We start from the raw sequence: 20,327 nt of genomic DNA, 5'->3' as shown, positions 1-20,327 counted from the left end.
ATGAGCCTCTAAATTAATATTCCCCTTGGCAGCCCTAGAGGCTATATTTTAGGGCTAAGGGCTTAAGGAGTCTTAAAACCACCCTGTCCTTGTTCCTAGAAGACCATTGATAACTATGTGTCCCTGGTAATAGAATCAGAGAACCGGAAGGGTCTTGCAAAGGTCGCTTAGTCCATCTCTTCAAAGTCAGAGGGGAGGGGCTGGCCTCATAGTCGAGTGGTTAAGTTCGCGCTCTGCTTTGGCAGCCTAGGGTTTCACGGGTTCTGATCCTGGGTGAGGACATGGCACACCTCTCATCAGGACATGCTGAGGCAGCGTCCCACATAGCACAACTAGAAGGACCTACACTAGAATATGCAACGACGTACTGGGGGGCTTTGGGGAGAAGAAGAAGAAGAAGAAAAAAGAACAGGATTGGCAACAGATGTTAGCTCAGGTGCCAATCTTTAAAAAAAAAAAAAAAAAAAGGAAGGCAGAAGGGATCTGCAAAGAGGAACTTGGGATGGAGTTTTTGTTCCCATGGTGCTTTCATTGGCTTCTGACTCTTGGCACCATGGATAAACTTACATTCTAAGTAAAAATATATGCTTGCTGTGGAAGAGCTAGGAAAAGTGCCCTAGCTTTTCCTTTCAACCCGGGAGACCCTCCTGAATAGAAAGTCTGGAACTGCCACTTCTCTCAGTCAAGGGGGGCAAGTATGAAGCTACCCTCGGGGACACTTTTAGAAACACTACTGGCACAAAGGGTTGGATTTGTTTAAATAAAGGTGAAACTAGGAACTCTCAGGGAGAGAACTCCCAATGGTGAGAAGTAAATGAGCTGGGTTCTGGGCCAAGTCATCTTTGCATCATCTTTGGGATGGTCACAGTCACGAGCTACGTCAGCACGGGCAGGCATCATCTTCTTCAGTTTTATAAATTAAGAAACTGACTTGTCGAGATGAAGTGATTTTCCCTGGGTGAGAATACAACAAAATGGTGGTGGTAGGATTTTGACAGCAAAACCAACGCTCACCCCTTTACACTGTGATACCCTATTTAAGGGAGAGCTAATAGACAGAGGGATAATTAAACAGTAAAACAGATTACTATTATATATTACAGAACCTTGATTATAGGTGGTGCTAAGACTCTGATAGTAAATCTCTGGTGCAGATGTGTTAGGAAATGACCTGCTGGAGGCTGCATATTTCACAGGATGGCCCTTGAAGGGATTTTTCCTTTCATGATCTAGCGGCTTCTGAGAGCATGTTAAGTATGTAGTGGCTTTTAAGGGTCAAGACCCTGGAGTGGTATAAATGAGATCTTGTTTTAAAAAAAATCCACAAAACTTAGCGTCAGATTTTATGACTATATTCTTAACTTATTGAGAGTTTTAGGCCAAGGAGCAATATTGTTCTAATGCCACTAATTAAAGATTTCATAAACTGTCTCTGGAGTATGGAAGAGGAACTAACTCTGTCTTTGTTCCAGGCACTATCTGCTTATTAACTCATTTAATTTCCATAATAACCTTAAGAAGTTGGCCTTGTTAATCATATTATTGATAGCACATTGCAGATCGTGCCTGAAGCAAGTGGCTAATAAGTAAATTCAAACCCATGTCTTATTGTTTCCCTCCTCTTATTCCCTCCTACTCATTGCACCAAACACTGAGTTTAGGATGAATGGTAATGTTTAGAAGGGCTGGAAGGCATTTGTCAGGGATGGTCTACACCCAGGACTGGCATACTTTTTCTTAAGGGACCAGAGAGTGGATATTTTAGGCTTTGTGGGGCAAGAGGCAAAACTGAGGATATTATGTAAGGACTTGTATAACTATTTAAAAGTGTAGGGCCGGCCCAGTGGCGTACCGGTTAAGTTCGCACACACCACTTCGGTGGCCCGGGGTTTGGCAGTTGGAATCCCAGGTGTGGACCTAGCACCGCTTATCAAGCCATGCTGTGGCAGGCGTCCCCCATATAAAATAGAGGAAGATGGGCACAGCTGTTAGCTCAAGGCCAAGCTTCCTCAGCAAAAGAGGAGGATTGGCAGCACGTGTTAGCTCAGGGCTAGTCTTCCTCAAAAAAAAAAAAGAGAAAAGAAAAAAGATGTAAAAAGCATTGTCAGTTCATGGGCCATACAAAAGAGGCTGGGAGTCAGATTTGCCCTGGAGACCATAATTTGCCAACCCCAGATAGAGACTTTCTAGAGAAAGCTGGCAGGATGTAATGTCAAATACATGTCCTGCAAGGTTGCTTTTAGTTCTGAGGTTCTGATTTAAAACTCAAATTTCAGTTTATCACTGATTTGATTTTTCAGATCCTGAGATCTCATCTTCCATTTTATGAAGCCCGTACAATTGGCTTGCCTTTTTATTACCTTTAATTAGAGAATGTTACATGTTACAAGCATTTTGAATTTCCCCAATGGATCATATTAAATCAGCTTGCAGGGTTTCTGGGTAACTGAGCAGAGTTCTGGTTAGTTTCCCACAGGCAGTTTCATTTCTTTGGAGAGTAGAAAATAATTTGAGAGGAATACTCGTTTAAGGTGTATCACAAGGTAGAAAAGATGGTGAATAGAGAATTCCAGAACTGCAAATGACTTGTGAGGTCTTTGAGTTCGTTCTCCAAATCCAGACACTTTTCTAAGAAAATCCTTATCATACAGACACACACACATTTATTGAGCACCTATTTCATGCCAGATATTATACAAGATGCTTTCATGTGTGTAATTTTGTTCAAACTCCCATCACATCGTATAAGAGATAAACAAACCCAGCTAAACCATGTCAATAATCGTGTTGCTAGCACCAGATGGCTCATAAAGGACATATTCTGGCGTGTTGTTGAGTAGAGGAAATGTGTTCAGTATCCAGTTATTTGCAAATAAGCAATGCCAGTTACCTTTTTTTTGCTGCATTTTTTTCTTTGTTTGTTTGTTTTGCTTTAAGTGAAGATGAACATATTTATTTTTGCACAAATATTTGGCTGGAATTTGCTCTTTCTAGAAATGTAAATATCACTTAAAACCCAAGAATATTCCTTTATAAAACATTTTCTTTTTGAAGGAGGGAGAAATGCAAACAATATGTCCTATGTAAAAAAAAAAAAAAAAATGTCTATTGATTAACCAGGACTATAAAGATTGTATCCTTAGTTGGAAAAGCCAAAGGGTGGAATTTAAAGGGGAAAAGCAGTTTTGTTTTTATTAAATACATTCCCTAAGCTTCAGTAGATTTTCCATTCTCTTGGATGCCATTAGCATCGATTTAAAATGCTATTTTCAATTATAGTTTAAACTGACATTAATTCATTTCCAAGAAGAAGCTACAATTCGGCAGTCAAGTATAGTGGACAGAGCCCTGGGCTGTGGAGGAGGAGTTTGGGGCCCGACTTCCAGCTCCGCCTCTAGTCACTGTGTCCTTCTGAGTATGCTTCCTTACCTCTCTGTACCTCAGTCTTTTATCTACAAAATAAAAAGGTTAGAGTGGAAAACACCTTAAAGTCCGCTCCAGGGCCAACATTCTATGATTTAGTTAACGTAAAGTTAATTCAAATCTTGAGAAACTGAAAAATACCATAATATCTATTTATTTATTTTTTATATTAGTTTGACCATCTATTATCTCAATTCTACTGCAAAGGGGCAGAAGGCAGCAAATCTGGATCTAAAAAAGAAGATGAAACAGGTAGGATACGATTTATTTTGTAAAAATAGTTGCCTTTTATTAATGTCAAGTAGTAGGAAACACCAGGAAATCTCATGTTCCTCTTCTCCCCCCCTTTTTTTTTGTTATCATGTAGCAAGCTTTGGAGAACAAACTGCGAAACAAGAAAATGGCAGCTGCCCGAGCAGGTTGGAGATAAGTTTATGTTTGCAATTTTTTTGCCCCTAAAAACAGTATACCCTTCCCTGTTTTATTTTCTTCAAATGGGGCATTTGACACAGAGTGGTATTAGTGCCCTAAGCAAGTCATTCCACAATTCTTACTGCCCACCTTTTTGGACCTTCTCAGGCATCAGATACAGAGGATTTGGTTGTTTTTCAGTGGGAGAGAGAGAAGAGAAAGAAAATTTCTGAAATGTAAATTTAGCAGTGGTGATAGAAAGGCGACTTTGCAAATTGACAGAAGATGAAGAAAACGTCCATATAGTCATATACAAACAACAGACAGAAATGCAGAGTACCTCCTGCCCATTTTGACTATTTTTATACATAGAAAGATACACTTTGAAGATACCAACAGGCTCCTCTGAGCTCACCACTGTGAATTATCAAAGCCTTTTCTAATTCTTCAGCCTCTCTTTCTTTTTAATCTCGCTGGTTTTTAAAATATTAGAATAAGATCTACTCCTATCTGCCAAAGCTACGGATATGCTTTGCATTCCACACGGAAAAGTGACGGCTAAGAAGTTCAGTGAAAATCTTTTCCAACTTTTCCCTCATTCCTAACTTTGAAACTCTTTATATTAGTAGGGCTTCCCCCCCAACCCGTAAGTAATAAGAAAATCAACCTAAATTGGTTTAAGTAGAAAAAAAAATTTATTAGTCCACACAGATGAATAGGAGCGCGATATGGATGGCTTCAGGCCATGGCTTACCCTACATTTAGCAGCCATCAGGGCTGGGCCCCACTCGTCATGGTTCTTTCAACACCACCCTCCACTTGTGTTGGCTGATCTTTATGGCAGCAAGAGTGGAACAGCAACTTCCAATGCTGTGTCCTCAGATTACACTTGTCTTAGACTGTTTTCATCGTTGAGCTGTTTCTTAATTGCATCTTAAAAGTTTTTTCATCTTTACTGAAGTATGATTGGCAACATTGTAATACATTTCAATTGTACAGTGTCATGACTTGATGTGTATACATTATGAAAGGATTCTCAACTGAGCTAATTAACACATCTATCACTTCATCATGTAGTGTTTGCCTTTCTCTGTCTGGCTTATTTCACTTTAACATAATGCCTTACAGGTTCATCAATATTGTCATAAGTGACAGGACTTCATTCTTTTATAAGGGTCAGTAATACTCGGTTGTATATATATATATATGTCACATTTTCTTTATCTATTCGTCCACAGACAGACACTTAGGTTGTTTTCATACCTTGGGTATTGTGAATAATGCTACAATGAGCATGGGAATACAGATTAATGATTTCATTTCCTTTGGATATATTTCCAGAAGTGGAAATGCTGGATCATATGAGAGCTCTATTTTTAATTTCTTGAGGAACCTCCATACTGTTTTCTATAGTGGCTGCACCAGTTTACATTCCCACCAACAGTGCACAAGGGTTCCCTTTTCTCCACATCCTCACCAACACTTGTTATCTCTTGCCTCTTTGATAGTAGACATCCTAAAAGGTGTGAGGTGATATCTAATTGTGGTTTTGATTTGCATTTCCCTGGTGATTAGCAATGTTGAGCACCTTTTCATGTACCCATTGGCTATCTGTATGTCTTTGGAAAAATGTCTATTCTTTTCTTTGCCCATTTTTAAATTGGGTTATTTGGTTTTTTTGTTGTTTGTTTTTTGGGTTTTTTTGCTATTGTATTGTATAAGTTCCTTATATATTTTGGATATTAACCCCTTATCAGATATGCGGTTTGCAAATATTTTCTCCCATCCTGTAGGTGGCCTGTTTATTTTATTAATGGTTTCTCTTGCTGTGTAGAAGCTTTTTAGTTTGATATAGTCCCACTTTTTTATTTTTGCTTTTGCTGCCTTTGCTTTTGGTGTCAAATCCAAAAATTAATTGCCAAGATCGATGTCATGGAGTTTTTTCCCTATGTTTTCTTCTGGGAATTTTACAGTTTAAGGTCTTGCATTCAAGTCTTTGATCATTTTGAGTTAGTCTTTGAGTATGGTGTAAGATAGGGGTTCAGTTTCATTCTTCTGCATGTGGATATCCAGTTTTTCCAACACCATTTATTGAAGAGACTATCCTTTCCCCATTGGATATTCCTGGTGCCTTTTCAAAAATTAATTGGCATATATATGTGTGTTTGTATATGGACTCTCTATTCTGTTCCAATGATCTTTATGTCTATTTTTATGCCAATACCGTACTGTTTTGAATACTATAACTTTGTAATATAGTTTGAAATCGGGGAGTGTGATGCCTTCAGCTTTATTCTTCCTTCTCAAGATTGATTTGGCTATTTGGGGTCATTTGTGGTCCTGTATAAATTTTAGGATCGTTTTTTCTATTTCTGTGAAAAATGCCATTGGAATTTTGATAGGGATTGCATTGAATCTGTAGATTGCTTTGGGTAGTATGGGCATTTTCACAATATTAATTCTTCTAATCCATGAGCATGGAATATCTTTCCATTTATTTGTGTCTTCTTCAATTATTTATTGAAGACGTTTATTTCAAGACTTTTACTTGTGTCTTCTTCAGTCATATAATGACTTTCTTTGTCGCTTATTACAGTTTTGGGCTTAGACTCTATTTCGTCTGATATAAGTATAGCTACCCCTGCTTTTGGTTTCCATTTGCATGGAATATCTTTTCCATCCCTTTATTTTCAGTCTATGTGTATCCCTAAAGCTCAAGTGAGTCTCTTGTGAACATGACATAGTTGGAAGCATGTATGTCACACGTATCTGCAGTGCTTTTGTATTTCCTCTAGATTGTGCCTATAACTTAATATCATCAAATTAGTATTTAAAATGGTGAGTGAAAAGTCTGACTTCAGGTAAGGTTTGTTATCTTTATTGTTTTAAATACTGATATAATGCTGTAGCATGCTATTTATCTGATATTTATCATAATTTATACTTAAAGATATGTATAACCTTTGTGAAAGCAGAGACTGTACCTTATTCCTGGCTGTTTCCTCAGGACTTGATACAGAACTTTATACATAACAGTCACTCGGTAAATACCTACTGAATATCTACCGGACAATGAGGAATTTTTTATTGGAAAAATTTGAAAGGAGTACATTTCTATATTAATTACAGAAGCAGTAATAAACAAATATTACAAAAAGAGCAGAACTTTCATTCTCCCATCTTTAGAATTGGTGAAGATTTGTAAAATTAAAAATATTGAAACATTTTGATTATAAAAATGCTAAGTATTATGGCAATGTGGAGCACATTTGGAAAATACAGATTTCAGGCTATCTCGTTCAGAACCACTAAGCACACTGAAAGCTAAATTTTCATTTGCTTCTTCTTCATCTTCTCTCTTCCTCTTATTTTTATTATTATTTTTTTGAACAGCTGCAGCTGCTCGTGGCCAGTAACTTTCATAGATATGCTGGGGACCCAGGAGTACTCCTCACCTTGCTGCTTAAAAGCAATGACTTATGTAAAGTCCCGGAGAACAAGCATTGTGGAGTTGCTATTTCCTGTTCAAACCCTGATGGATTATCAAGGTCACGCTGGTCAATCAAGGCATCAGCAGTCCTAGTTCAGCAAGAAGGATCCCCACTTGATTCCAAATGAAGAATTGTTTCTGCACCACCACTTTCTCCCCGGACCCATCTCCCTCACATTTTCTCTAACAGATTGAGTTTAAAAGTGGGTGTGACCCAGCAATACAAGTTACTGGTTTACTTGTTGGGTTAATTTAAAAACCTTTTGCTTGTATAGACTTTCATTTTATATATTTCTTCTGTCTTAATTTCCTTGGCCTAGGAACAGGAATATTTCGCCCTGTTTTTCCTCTAAGTTCAGGAATACCTTCATAAGATATTCGTTGTAATCATTCATTAACTCACTTTTTGAAACCAACATCTTGTTTTCCCTTTTTTTCTGTCTTTCTATCCATGGTACCTACAAATATACACCCAGGACCTTTTTATTTGCTGCTGGATTCAGTATGAAAGGGAATGGGCTTTTGAGAAGAAAAATCCTATGAATTAAGGGGCTGATCAACACTGGGTTGAAAGTCTCTTACCTTGAGGAAGTACGTGGGTCTTTCTATGAATTAAAAAAAAAAAAGATACCATAAGTGATTGCTGTTCCATCAGAGTCTGATCATTTGACCTCCAATGATCATATCTCCTGAGTTTAGATTCTCATATTCTGTAATTGTCTTTGCTTTTCTGTTAAGGTTAGGAAAACTCACACTTTTCATACTTTTATGGGGGGGGGGGCCATTTAGTTTATAGATGTTTTTAAGCATTATTATTTATTTAAAGTTTGAATTGACTTTGAAGAGTAGCAATCAATGCCCTCAACCAGACTTGTTGTGTGACTTCAGTTACATCTCCTAACTCACGGTGTCCTTGTCCGGAGCTAAGCCAATTTGCCTGCCATTCTCTGTAATGGACTTGCTGAGTTTTACTACCCTGTCATTGAGTTTCTCCTTCTTTTCAGTCTTCTACTGGCTATAGAATGATTGCCCTGTCCTTCTGCCAATCCATGTGCTCATCACTTCCATCATACTAAATTCCAGAGTTATTCCCTCTGGTCAAGTTTTCCAGATTAGCCTCCATTTTCAATTATACCACTTCTTTGACAGTCTTCCTTTGTACTCTTGTATCTTTAATTCAGTCTATTATTTTATTGATTTTCCTGTGATTTGTAATGGTTATTTATTGTTTCTTGTATGCATGAATCATCTCTCCTATTCAGATTGTAAGCTCCCTGTGAGCAGGGATCCAATCTTCTAACTCTTGCATGCCTAGTACAGTGCTGTGCACAGGTAGGCGCTGAGTAAATGCTTGTTAATTAAATTGAATCAATTTAACTTACAGCAGTTGCATTGTGAAACAAATACTTCTGTTATCTGCATGAAAAATGTTACTATGATGTAAGAAATGGATTATCTGTTGATATGCTGAATTTATTATCTCATTGGATTATAATGCAGATGAGTAAATAAAGCTCGTGTTTATTTCTACTTGGGTCATTTTTGCAGTGTAGTAATAAGATGAGAGAATTGGTTTATGAGTGTTGCCAAATTTACAATGTGGATGACACTCCCTTGCTTTTTTCGCCCTACTTCATAGGGAAGATGATGAAAGGTTACAAACTGTCCCCAATGCCTTCATTTCCTAGAGGCAATGCACTTTTTGAACAAATGCTCATAGTATAAGCATTTGGATGTGATATGCTGTTTCAATATTTCTATAATTTAAAAAATAAGTTGGCTTTTTATAGCACCTAAATACCCACCTGATTTAAGTTAAACATTTTTAGAAATTTTAATCCTTTCAATATCCAGAGAGCTGCTGAAAATATTTCCATACTACTACATGGACACGGTGAATGCCACTTCCAAACCTGTTACTACTATTCAGAGAATAGCCTTGCATTGGGAGGGCTCTGATTGCTTTGGTTTATTTCTACATCATTATTTCCATATCTAACGATCAAAGCCACAGGAAAAATTTAGAAAGCAAACAAAGAAAATTTCACTTTTTATTCCTTCTGAGAGGAATAAAAAAAATTCTGGCAAATATATGCAAAACCTAAATTTACTTATCTGAAGAGCTTTACCATTTTTCAATGGAAAAACTGAAAAACTGCATTTCAGCACGTCATTTGAATTATCTCCTTTGGCTTCTGAGAGGAACACAGATTTTAAACCATATCACGCAGTTCATATTAGCAAACTTTGACCTGAAGCGTGTTTTCGCATCCTGATGGATCACTCCCAGTACCAGAGCCAGAGTCCATCCTGGCCAAGTCTAGAAATGTACTGGTAACCCAAGTCTTACCGTACGGTGAGGTATGGTTCTCCTAGTTGCCTTGGTGGTTCAGCCTTTGCTATCTTTGTTCCTTTTATTTTTTTAAAGATTGGCACCTGAGCTAACATCTGTTGCCACTCTTGTTTTTCCTGTCTTCTTCTTCTCTCCAAAGCCCTCCGGTACATAGTTGTATATTGTAGTTGTAGGTCCTTCTGGTTGTGGTATGTGGGACACCGCCTCAGCATGGCTTGATGAGTGGTGCCATGCCTGTGCCCAGGATCCAAACCAGCGAACCCCGGGCTGTGGGAGTGGACTGCATGAACTTAACCACTCGGCCACGGGGCCGGCCCCTGCTATCTTCATTCTTTAGAGGATGAGTTGATAAGAGGAGGTTTTGCATCAGTTTCTCTGCCTAATACTCCAGTGCCCTGTGTGGACAGGAGCCCTGCCTTTAACCTAGTCGACTTGACTGGAACTTCAACCATGTCAGTTTGCTTTACCAGCCCCTAACCAGAAGGGTATGTGCAGATTGCGGGGGAATGGACTTGTAATAAGCACTGGGACCACCCTGGGTTTGTGATCTCCAGGAACCACAATGAGGCCAGTACATCTTCATCCTTTTGCTAAACATTTATCAAACATTATGTATCCCAAGTAACTCCTACTCTCTAGATTTTCTCCCACTGTTTTGCCCCACCTGCCATATTGATCTTGGTTTCCAGCATCTTCTAGAATATTAGAACTTGCAAAACTGTTTTAGGATTGAACAAAATTAATGATACCTTTCCATTCAGGGCAAGACTGTCCCTTTCTTCATAGTGGCACAGATATTATAGTACTCTATCAAATAGAAATTGGAAAAGAGATTTGCTTTCTCTTATTCTCTGTCAAGTGCAATGTCAAACAAAGTCCAGATATTCTCCTTGTCTTTTCAGCCCTCTTCCAAGCTTAGGATTTTTTTGGTGGACAAATAAGCCTAGATCTTGGAATTGGCATCACATGCTTAACAAATGGGATGCAAACAAAGAAGTTTAGCCTGCAATGGAAAAACCAAGTTCTTGTAGGGAAAACCAACAGTGTTTCAGCAGAGGGAAACCAATAAGATGAGGGTGATGACTTTTATTGCCTCCCTTGAGTCAAAAATATGGACCTGGATAATACCCAACTATAAATTTCTTTTGCCTTGTTTGGTTTACAAAGGTAAAAGTGTCTCTACCATTTATTTGTAAAGAAATGTGTAAGAAAGGGATTGGCAGATGTTATCAGCTCTCAACACAGATATACACTTGAATTTTTGGAAGAGACATTGAGACCTAAGTATAATTTTTTTTGATGAACTATAGTCTTAGCCTTACTTGCATCTACTTCCTGAGAGAAAGAAATGGCATTGTAAGATGATGTCGGGAGTTCTCAAGCCCCTATATGAGATTTCTTTTTCTCAAAGTTCTCTTGTAATGGATCACGTTGGATGTTTGGCCTTGGATGGTCCAGCTGCCTTTTCCAGGATGGGTCTTGGTGACTTAATAATTATGAACAATGAAAAATGCATCCATGAAATACTTGACCTCTTTTGGAGACTTAGGTAATATATAACACACAACTTCTTCACACACACCAAGTTTTTATACAAAGCCTCATGGTAGTTTAAAAACTTATAGTAGTGGTACATGCTCATTATAGCAAATTTAGAAATTTTTAATAGAATAAAAAAATAAAAGAACTCCATAATTCCGCCACCCAGAATAACTTCTGTTAACACTTTGGTGTATTTTTTTTTTTAGATTCATACACACAGACTCAATAAAATATTTTGGATCATAAGATATATTTAGTTTTCATCCTACTTTCTTTAACATTTTCCCATGTCATAAAAATTTCTTTAAGACCTTTTTTAGTGGCTATAAAATATTCTTTCATACGACAGCATAATTAGTTTAACTTTTCTACTGTTGTACATTTAGTTTGATTATTTAAAAATTAAGTATTAACTTTAAATTTTAGAACACATTTTTGTGCAAAAGCACTAATTTGTTAGCATAGACTTTTAAATCAATATATATGCATGTAAAGACAGTTTGGGTCAACTTATTGATACAATTATATTACTTTATATTAGTTTTCTAATTCAAAGCCATTACCCTTAAATGTCACTAAATTTTCTCTTGATCCTGTTTTGCTTGTGGCTATATAAAAGCTCTTTTTAGCAACTATCTCATTCTTTTTTAAGAGTTTTAAGCTCAAGGAAAATATTTTAAGTCATTTTTTTGGAAGCCAAATCTCATATGCTGCACCAAATTAAGTATCATCCACAGATGATAACCGATGCAAGGTACCATCTGGGAAATTAATGTTTTTTCTTCTTTTGTTTGATTTACTAAAACTTTAGTCAAAGTTACAGTATTTCCATTTTGATTTTGTTACTAAAAGTAACTGGTCTAAAATAATTTCTCCAAATCAAAGAATATCAGGTAGAGTCCCTGATATTTTATTTGAAGTTTAATGTTTGTGTTGCTGCCGTTGATGAGGGCCATATTTCTCAGGTTACCATCACTATTCAAAAGAAAAGTCTGAATGCATGACCTTGGCATCTAATCCATTGCTGGTACAATACCAATCAAATTCCTTCTGGATCACTCACTTTACATCATATGTAAACTAACAGAAACTCCTTAAGTCTAAATGAAGTGATAGAATATTCCATAATATAGCAAATTAGTTACTGGTCATGTCAAGTGGATCATGACATAGCCAAATGTATTCAGCTTGAATTCAGAGGGTGGTTTAGGTTCTGAAAGCCCTGACTGACCACCTGAAGATTTCACCAACAATTTCAGGGGAAAAATACCATCCTTAAAGTGGATTAGACTATCCATGCTCTCTTACCTGTGGATAAAGGTGGATTAAAAATGTCTGGACAGTATAAGACCCCATTATTATAGTTTCTCTTCTGAGTTTAGTTTCCCTTTGTAAACAGAAATAGTCTGCACCAGCCAACACATTCTGCTTAAGTGAGTGATGTGGATGAACTGGAAAAAGTAAATAAGAGATCATTTAGTGCTTCAGACAGAAAAACATATTCACCAATCCAGATAATTATTGGTAGCTATTTTGGATGCATTGATTTTCAAAGAGAAAGCAAAGCTCTAACTTTCTGATCTCCATTGAGAGAGAATACCATTGTGTTCCTTTTATACAGGGAGAAAAGGAGGCAGGCACAAATTAAGTGACCTGGCCATTGCTGTAGTTGGAGACATGATGGATCAGAATTTGGAGGGTGCTAGGGTTACTTTCAGCTCAGATCCTGGAGCGAAGGATGAGACCGTGCTCAACAGAGCATTGGATCTAAAGGGAGGATCCCGCAGCTTTATTCTTTGTGCTGTATTGTTTCTACTGAAAACAGAAACATGATATTTGCAAGTAAAAAAGAAAATTGGCTAATACAACTCCTGAAATCTTTGAAAAACTTTGGATCGTTTGCAGCTTGATGCTGTAAAATGTAGCTGGCTCATTCTCACTTAGCATTGGTTCATTGCGATGTATCTGGTTGGCCCAGCTAGGCTTGGGGCTCAGTGTGGGCCCACAATATTAGTGAGAATGTGTTTAAATGGAGCCACAAAAGGCATCTCTGGCTTTTCTTCAACACTGCAGGTTAGAAGGCACCAAAATGTTATACATTTTGTTACTCATTTGTTCTTTCTTTTATTCATCAGTTATGTCTTGATTTTTTTTGTTTATCATTTAGTCAACCAAACATTCCCAAATACGAGAATGCTTATGCTCATTTCAAACAGGCAAAAATTAACATATGTCATGTGACTTTAAGGAAATTGCTCAATCTCTCAAAACCTCATGTTTCTCATCTCTAAAAATTGGAATAATAAAAGCCCTACTCCAGAAAGTTTCTATTTGGGATTAAAAGAGATAAAAGTTGCATAGAACATGGCACCATGCCTAGGATGTAGTTAGTGCTCAATGATAGCCAGGGTTGTCATTCTTGTTTCTAAATATTTATGTTGTGGTATAATTAATTTTTCTGCTTGATCATACATGTAAACTCTGTGAAGTAATTGAGAACACTGTTGAAATGAGAATTAGACAGAGCCTGACTGGATTATGATTTTTACAGGAATGTAACACTGAAGATATGGTGAGCTCTACTATCTAATTTTAAATAAAAACGAGATTAGTTTTAAAACACTAAACTTGCATGCTGAAGTCAGAGGCAGTTTTCTGAAAATAATAACTCCTGCTTTGTCGGTTTTCTAAACACCTGTTTACTTGCTCTATCAGGTAATCCAGCCATGGAATTAGCAATCTGTAAGGCTGATGTGCTCATAAATTAGAGTGTAAGGCCTTATAGGCCTGGTTAGTATCTTGCAGGAATTATGTAAATAGCCCAAATGCATATAAGGATTGTGAGTCAAAAAAAGTAGAGAGTGTGACTGAATTGAATGCTAAAATCGTAAAACGCTTTTTTTTCTTTGAGGATTAAACTTTTTTCCCATATGAATATTACTTAGATTTGATAATAGAAGTAAATGGGGGAAATAGATTCTGTACAAATTTTTAAAAATGAATCTACACATCAAGGCAGATCAAACTGAATGACATTAATTAAGAGAGATTTTATGTGAATATCATATTGTTGTGCATGGAGTGAGGATAACCCTAAAAAAGATCATAGATGGAGTAACAGTTCTGAAGAGCAAGGTGTGTGGGTTACTGACCTTGGAATTAATAAATATACTTGTAGAGGAATTCAAAATTGCATAAATGACTACGGAAGAGCCCCTCAGCAGATGATAACTAGCCTGCTGCAAAAGGAACCCTGGGGGGCTGTCCCGGTGGCGCAGCAGTTAAGTTCACACTTTCTGATTCGGTGGCCCGGGGTTCGCTGGTTTGGATCCCAGGTGCAGACATGGCACCACTTGGCAAAAGCAAGGCTGTGGTAAGCGTCCCACATATAAAGTCAAGGAAGATGGGCATGGATGTTAACTCAGGGCCAGTCCTCCTCAGCAAAAAGAGGAGGATTGGTAGTAGTTAGCTCAGGGCTAATCTTCCTCAAAAAACAAACAAACAAACCAGGAGCCCTGGGTTGGAATTACAACTGATCTCAATCACATTTTAATATGGAATGAGTGGACTCCATGAGAAATGTTTGCCTCTAGTGGAACAATACATAAGACCCAGTGGAAATACTCAGCCTTTTGGACCTGTATCACAGAAAAAGCTCCACATATCTCAACTCAGCAGACTACTAGATAATTGTAGGGGCTGAGTGGCGGAGTGTGCGTGCAATGGCCTGGGAGTCAGGGCCAAGGTTTGAGTTCAAGTTCTGTTCCTGACTAAGACTAAAAGTGCTACTCACTGGCCCTGGGCTTTCTTTGCTATCATTATTAGTTTTTGGCCTGGGCTAACTACTTTCTCTAAGCTCAATTTCCTCATCTCTAAAAAGGATTATATTCCTCTCCACTTGAGCTGTTGCAGAAGTTGTGGAAGGCTACTGAAGATCACTGAGCACCGGGCTTAGACCATAGTTAAGAGCTGGGTAAATATTACCTGTGATTCTCCTTTTTTGTCAATCAAATATTTTTATTTGAAAAATTTAGCTATGTTCTAGTTAAAAATCTAGAATGATTTTAATTGATCCAATTCAGAAAGTTATTCACCAAAAACCAGTTGCAAGGAAGGTTTTACTCAATTGGAAAAACCTAATGCCTAATCTTTTATAGGCCCAATAAAAACAACTGTCCAGATTATTTTGGCACACAGTTATTTTTTAGATGGGGATGTTCTAGAATCAGAGTGGCTTAACAAATTTAAGATAAGTGGCATGAAGTGAATAAAAATGCATGTGAGAGGGCATCAGGTCCCAGTGTTTTAGTCCTGTCCCCGCTACTGATGAGCTGTTTGACTTCTTGGAAATTGAGTAACCTCTCTGAGTCCCATTTGCAAGATAAAGGGGTTGCACAGTGTGATTGCTAAAATTCTTTGTTGTGCTCTGAACCTGAGCTGCCCAGTATGGTAGCCACTAGCCACACGGGACTATCGAGCATTTACAACATTACTGGAAATTGAGAAATGACGTAGGTGTAAACTACACACTGTATTTTAAAGACTCTGTATGAAAAAGCTAACATAAAAGTTCTCATTAGCGATTTTTTCATTTTGATTGTGTGTTGGAAAGATATTATTTTGGGTATGTTTGCTTAAATAAATTGCTAAAATTACTTTCACTTTTCCCCCCTTTCTTTAATATGGCTACTAGGAAATTTTGAATGACACATGGCTTGCATTTGTGACTGCATTCCATTTCTGTTGGACAGTGCTGCTCTAAGAACATTCTGAGGTTGTGAAATAAATTTTAATGAACGTTTCAGTTAAACTATATACAGAGCTAGATTTCAGATCTGCTGTGAAATTTTTGATAAGCTGATAGAGCTGGTGGCTCCCTTCCCTCTGGTCGAAGAGGTGGATTTGCATGGGCGGATGCTGCCTTTGAGGAAGTGGGTGAAAGGAATGGAAATGGACTAGATTAGAGTCCAGTGCAGACAGACAGAGACTGCAGACAGAATCTGATGCGGCAGTTGGTGGAAGGAGGATTCTGGGACGGTGGGGTAGATGTGATGCTCCGTTAACGGTTGGGGAACAGCACCTGACACATAGAAAGGGAGAGAGCCATTCGCTCACCTGTGAATGCAGCATGACATCACTGTGGCACTACCATCAACTGGCAGCTTGGGGAGCACGGGAAATGGCCCACTTGAAAGGATTCTGGGGTCCTCACGGCAGACATCCATGACAGGTACTTCTCGGGCATAGGTTTGAAGGATGGGGGAGGGAAAAACAGAGCACAGAGCAAGCCTCATGGGGAATGAGACTGATAGGCCAGTTCATAAACTACGAAATAACACACATAATCAGGTGGCACTTTGCAGAGTACTAATGTGTATGTCCCAAAACATGGGTCTAATAACACTTTGGATCTTAGTGTTAATAAATATTCCCTTTGGACATAAGTCTGGTGAGGCCCAGGGAAGATTTTTAGCTAACCAGCAATAATAACCTTTTAAAAATAAAAGTCTCTTGAAAGCAATGACACGTCAGGTTTTCCATACTGTGGCGAAAGGAAGGCAGTAGGCTCCTAGCGTTGTGACCAGGTGGTCTTGGGTGGGAGGCGGGCAACGAGGAGGAGGAAGGAAGTGTTGACAGACATACACTTGGCTACTTTTCTGTTGCCTTTTCTGTCACTTTATGGCCCGTGGAGTATAAATGGAGGTCACAGAACTTCCTTCTCTGGGACACAGGGATAATATTCTTGAGGCAATGGCAATGTTGAATGCTAAGTCACACCATTTCCCAAGCCTACCAGTAAAAGAAAAATTCAAATTTTCACTTTGTGGTAAGTGTTTGTGCTTAATTTTTTTATATGTATTAGTCACATGGCTTTGATTGTCTTCTTACTGTTGTTAATGTGCAGGCTGATCTGTGATAAACTGTAAATGATTAATCAAAGAGATGAAAACACCAGCTTTCTTCTCAGTTTTCCAAATTATTTAATTCTTAAGCTTATTTTAGAGTTTAGAACTGGATCCAAAAAATTATGAAAAATAAATGTCACAAATCTGCAAATCACAAGTGATGCCATGTATTCTTAGATGAATCCAATGAGCCCTTTTGGGAGGGTTCCTGGAGTCATCATGTTCAGGGTCAGACTGACCACTAAGAAATGTTTCCCAACTGCTAGCACAGAGGTGAATTTTTAGCTCCTCGATTGTGAGTGACGGCTTTGTCTTCCTTGATAACATCAGCTGGCCTTCCATGACTCTCACTGGTTCTCCCTTTTCTCATCTCCCTCAAGATAACACACAAGAAGATAAAGAACCAACTAGTGTTCAGAATAGGCTGGGGAACACTACCCTATAAGGCGCATAGATATTATGGGACAGGAGGTGTCAGTCACTGTACTAGGCTCTAGTACCCAGCATTGAACACAGCAGATCTCTTTCCAGAAGGAGGACACAGGAAAGAAACCATCACAAAAGCAAGTAAACCAAGCAAGTGAAAGAGTAGCTTCACAACAACTTCTGCTACTGATAATGGCTAAGAAAAAGGCAAAATAAGGTAAATCTGAGAAAGTGGCTGGGAGGGCCACTTTTGCAAGGTAATCAGGGAAGCTCGTCTGAGAGGTGACATTGGCGTTGAGACATAACTGATGAAAAAGAGACAACCAGAGGGCACTTCTTTGAATGTTTTTGATGACTGAAGACTTCTTGGGGGGTGGGAGGGACCTCATGAAAAGCATTTAAATTACCACGAACTATGGAAGCTCTACCATAATTTGCTTGTTTTAAAGAAATAAGCATTACTTTACACAAATAATGTTTTAGAGTATAATCCGTACGTGTTCTACATACTCTATATTTTACTCTGTTTATACGAAAACAAAAAAACCCAGCAGGATAGGATGAGTATAAGAAATGATGAAAATACAGAGGTTTAAAGATACGGACTGTTTTTGCCCAAAGTGACCCAGCCAGGAGGTGGCAGAGCTGGGAACCAGCAGAATCTGTTATTCCATGTTTTGTGCTCTTTCAACATCAGAGCCTCTGCCATGCCCTTTCTGCTTTAACAGGGATCACAAACCCAGAAGCCAACAGAGGCCAACAGAGTAACACAGTAAGTGGGGTTGTCCAGTGGGACTGTAGTGAAAAGAGCAGAACTGCTCTATTCTTAGGGAGCGTTAATGACTCAGTTTTAGCTTATTTTGCAGATGCAGGGCTCCCAGGTCTCTGACTTTTAAGGAGAAGCTGGAAACCTGGATCTTTAGGCCACATACCAAAATATTTTAAATGTTAGCAATTAGCACAAATACACACACACACACACCCCCACTCCATCTGTCAGCAGGATGCTGTCCAAGGGCCGTCAGTGTACACTCTGATATTTCTGGGATCAGAAGTCCTTCAAATAAACAGCCCTGTTTTGGACATCCTGAAGCCATTTTTCACAGCTTTCGTGGTCTTTCTCTTATCTGAAAAAGTGCAGTTGCTCTCCTGGCTCACTAGGACATCCATGCTTTCTTGTGCAAAGAATTTGGGTTTGAGTTCGGTGCTCCAAAAGTACTACCACAAGGGGGAGCGCCACCATTTTTTACTTTTTTTTAGGTTTTACATGAAGTTAACCCGAGTTAATGCACTGAAACTATTCTCCTATGACATTTTAGGTCCCTGCTGAGACTGCCCATGTGGCTTGATTTTGTTAAGAATTATTTCGCTAACTGTAAAAACAGACAGCAAACAACCTTCCTAAAACCCATCATAATAGCATTTCAGTCTCATTTATTTGTGTTTCATTGTCTTAATTTAATTTAATTTAATTTGATTGTTTTACCACGATATGTGCTCCAGGCAGAGGTAGAGGAGCAAGAAGAATATATAGTTTGGAACCATTGGGGTCCCATAAGCTTACAATTCAAATTTTAAATTTAAAATAGAAAATAAAAATACAAAAACAAAACCAGGATTCTCTGAGAGAAGAAATGTGTTTTTGTTTAGGTAAAGGAAAACCAGTGGTTAGTCCCTATGCACTGAGGGACCTACAGACGCCTCTCCCCCTCAGGCTCTAGTCCCTTCTTAGGTTTCCAGCTTTTTCTCCTCTGCCGCCCTTGGACTCTCGGTGAGCCTCGCTCTCCCAATGCGTCAGTCCCCACGCCCGCCCTGAGCTGAGAGGCGAGCGGTTGCTTCTGCGGTCTGGAAGGTGCTTTGTTGGCTGCATCTAGAATCCAGTTGTTTCCTGTTTCTGTTTTTCAAATAACAACTCTTGTTTCAAGCCTCAGCAGGAAGTCTTTCCAGGTCTTCTCAGTCCGCTGTAATAACCTAGTCTTCCCTCATGGTAATAACTCGAACGGAGGCTCGGAGCCCCTCGGGGGTTCACGCATGCGGTCCTCACACTAGAGGTCGTGCGAGGGGCCTCCTCATCTTGCCAACGTGCCGTGAATGCGGAGAGGCTGCACGGCTAAGGATAACGGCGCCGGAGCCGGGCTGGTCTGGTCTGCTGGGTTATGCCAGATTGGTACAGCTCAGGCCTGGTGGCCTTATCTTGGCATTGATAACTTCTCCTCCTTCTTCTCCCCTTCCTCTTCCTCCTTCTGCTTATCATCATCATCATCACAGCTACTTGCTTATGTGTCTTTTTACCCCATTAGAGTTTGAGCTCTTGAAGACCAGAGGCCAAGTCTTATCTCTGTGCGAGCCTGGGGCTGTCCCCACAGCATAGGGAGAGGTGGGACGGATCCATGGGGAAGAGAACAAGCTCCGAGTCCAAGGTCCCCTGGCTTCCCAGCTCTGCCACGTGTTAACTAGGTGACCTGGGGAAACACACATTGTCTTGTAGCCTTAGTGTCCTTCCTGTAAAGTGGAGAATAACAGCGCTTGCCCCAGGGGCTCAGTGAGCAGTGGCTGCGTTAAAGTCTGTGAAGGGCTCCGTGTCCGGTCTGGCACATGGAACTCCAAATGTGCGGGGGATTGTTATAGCAGACATTTGGCATGGATGATCTTGTTGAATTGACATTCCTGGAATTCCGACTGTGACATAGCTCATGGTTTTCAAGACAGTTTTTTAAGCTTAATAGAAAAATTCTAGCTAAATTGTTAATATTTTACTTTCAATTATCTTTAGAAT

The 20,327-nt window shown here is 39.0% G+C and overlaps 1 protein-coding gene across 1 annotated transcript in view; it reads left to right on the top strand.

The window, feature by feature from the left end:
* Positions 1-8,854, top strand: part of TMC1 (transmembrane channel like 1) — a 113,763-nt gene extending 104,909 nt beyond the window's left edge. Inside the window, exons 18-20 of the mRNA XM_070589680.1 lie at positions 3,597-3,675; positions 3,791-3,842; positions 7,228-8,854. Coding sequence (XP_070445781.1) covers positions 3,597-3,675; positions 3,791-3,842; positions 7,228-7,250 — 154 coding nt within the window. The 3' untranslated portion in view covers positions 7,251-8,854. The remainder of the gene's footprint in view (positions 1-3,596; positions 3,676-3,790; positions 3,843-7,227) is intronic.
* Positions 8,855-20,327: the final 11,473 nt, after the last annotated feature.

This window comes from Equus przewalskii, chromosome 22 (genome assembly GCF_037783145.1).
Source record: "Equus przewalskii isolate Varuska chromosome 22, EquPr2, whole genome shotgun sequence".
NCBI classification, from domain to species: domain Eukaryota; kingdom Metazoa; phylum Chordata; class Mammalia; order Perissodactyla; family Equidae; genus Equus; species Equus przewalskii.
Note: the sequence above shows the minus strand (reverse complement) of the source record. Positions and strands in the feature narration are given on the sequence as shown.